At 62.2% G+C, this 339-nt stretch overlaps 1 protein-coding gene across 1 annotated transcript in view; it reads left to right on the plus strand.

Annotated features, from left to right (window-relative positions):
• Nucleotides 1–3: 3 nt before the first annotated feature.
• Nucleotides 4–339, plus strand: part of DDX54 (DEAD (Asp-Glu-Ala-Asp) box polypeptide 54) — a gene marked incomplete at both ends in the record, with an annotated part of 4,882 nt that continues 4,546 nt past the window's right edge. The window contains 2 exons of the mRNA XM_010018661.1: nucleotides 4–81; nucleotides 170–219. Coding sequence (XP_010016963.1) covers nucleotides 4–81; nucleotides 170–219 — 128 coding nt within the window. The remainder of the gene's footprint in view (nucleotides 82–169; nucleotides 220–339) is intronic.

A 339-nucleotide genomic window follows, 5' to 3' on the forward strand; every position in this document is an offset into this window, starting at 1 on the left:
CCCAGCCAGGCCGGGGCGCGCGCCCTCATCCTGTCACCCACCCGTGAGCTGGCCCTGCAGACCCTGAAATTCACCAAAGAGGTACGGGAGCAACAACGGGGTGAATGGGGACAGTGGTTTGGTTTTACACACCCCACACCCCCCAACATGTTTCTTTCTTACCCCACAGCTGGGCAAGTTCACAGGCCTCAAGACAGCCCTGATCCTGGGAGGAGACAAGTAAGTTGTCCCCATGTCCCCACCTAAAGCCTCCCTGGAGCCTGGCGAGGGGCTGAGCTGCCCCGTGCCACCCAGCATGGCCCAGCCTCTCCTCGCTCCCGCAGGATGCAGGACACGTTC

The sequence above is a fragment of the Nestor notabilis genome, unplaced genomic scaffold (genome assembly GCF_000696875.1).
Source record: "Nestor notabilis isolate BGI_N333 unplaced genomic scaffold, ASM69687v1 scaffold17607, whole genome shotgun sequence".
Classification (NCBI taxonomy): domain Eukaryota; kingdom Metazoa; phylum Chordata; class Aves; order Psittaciformes; family Psittacidae; genus Nestor; species Nestor notabilis.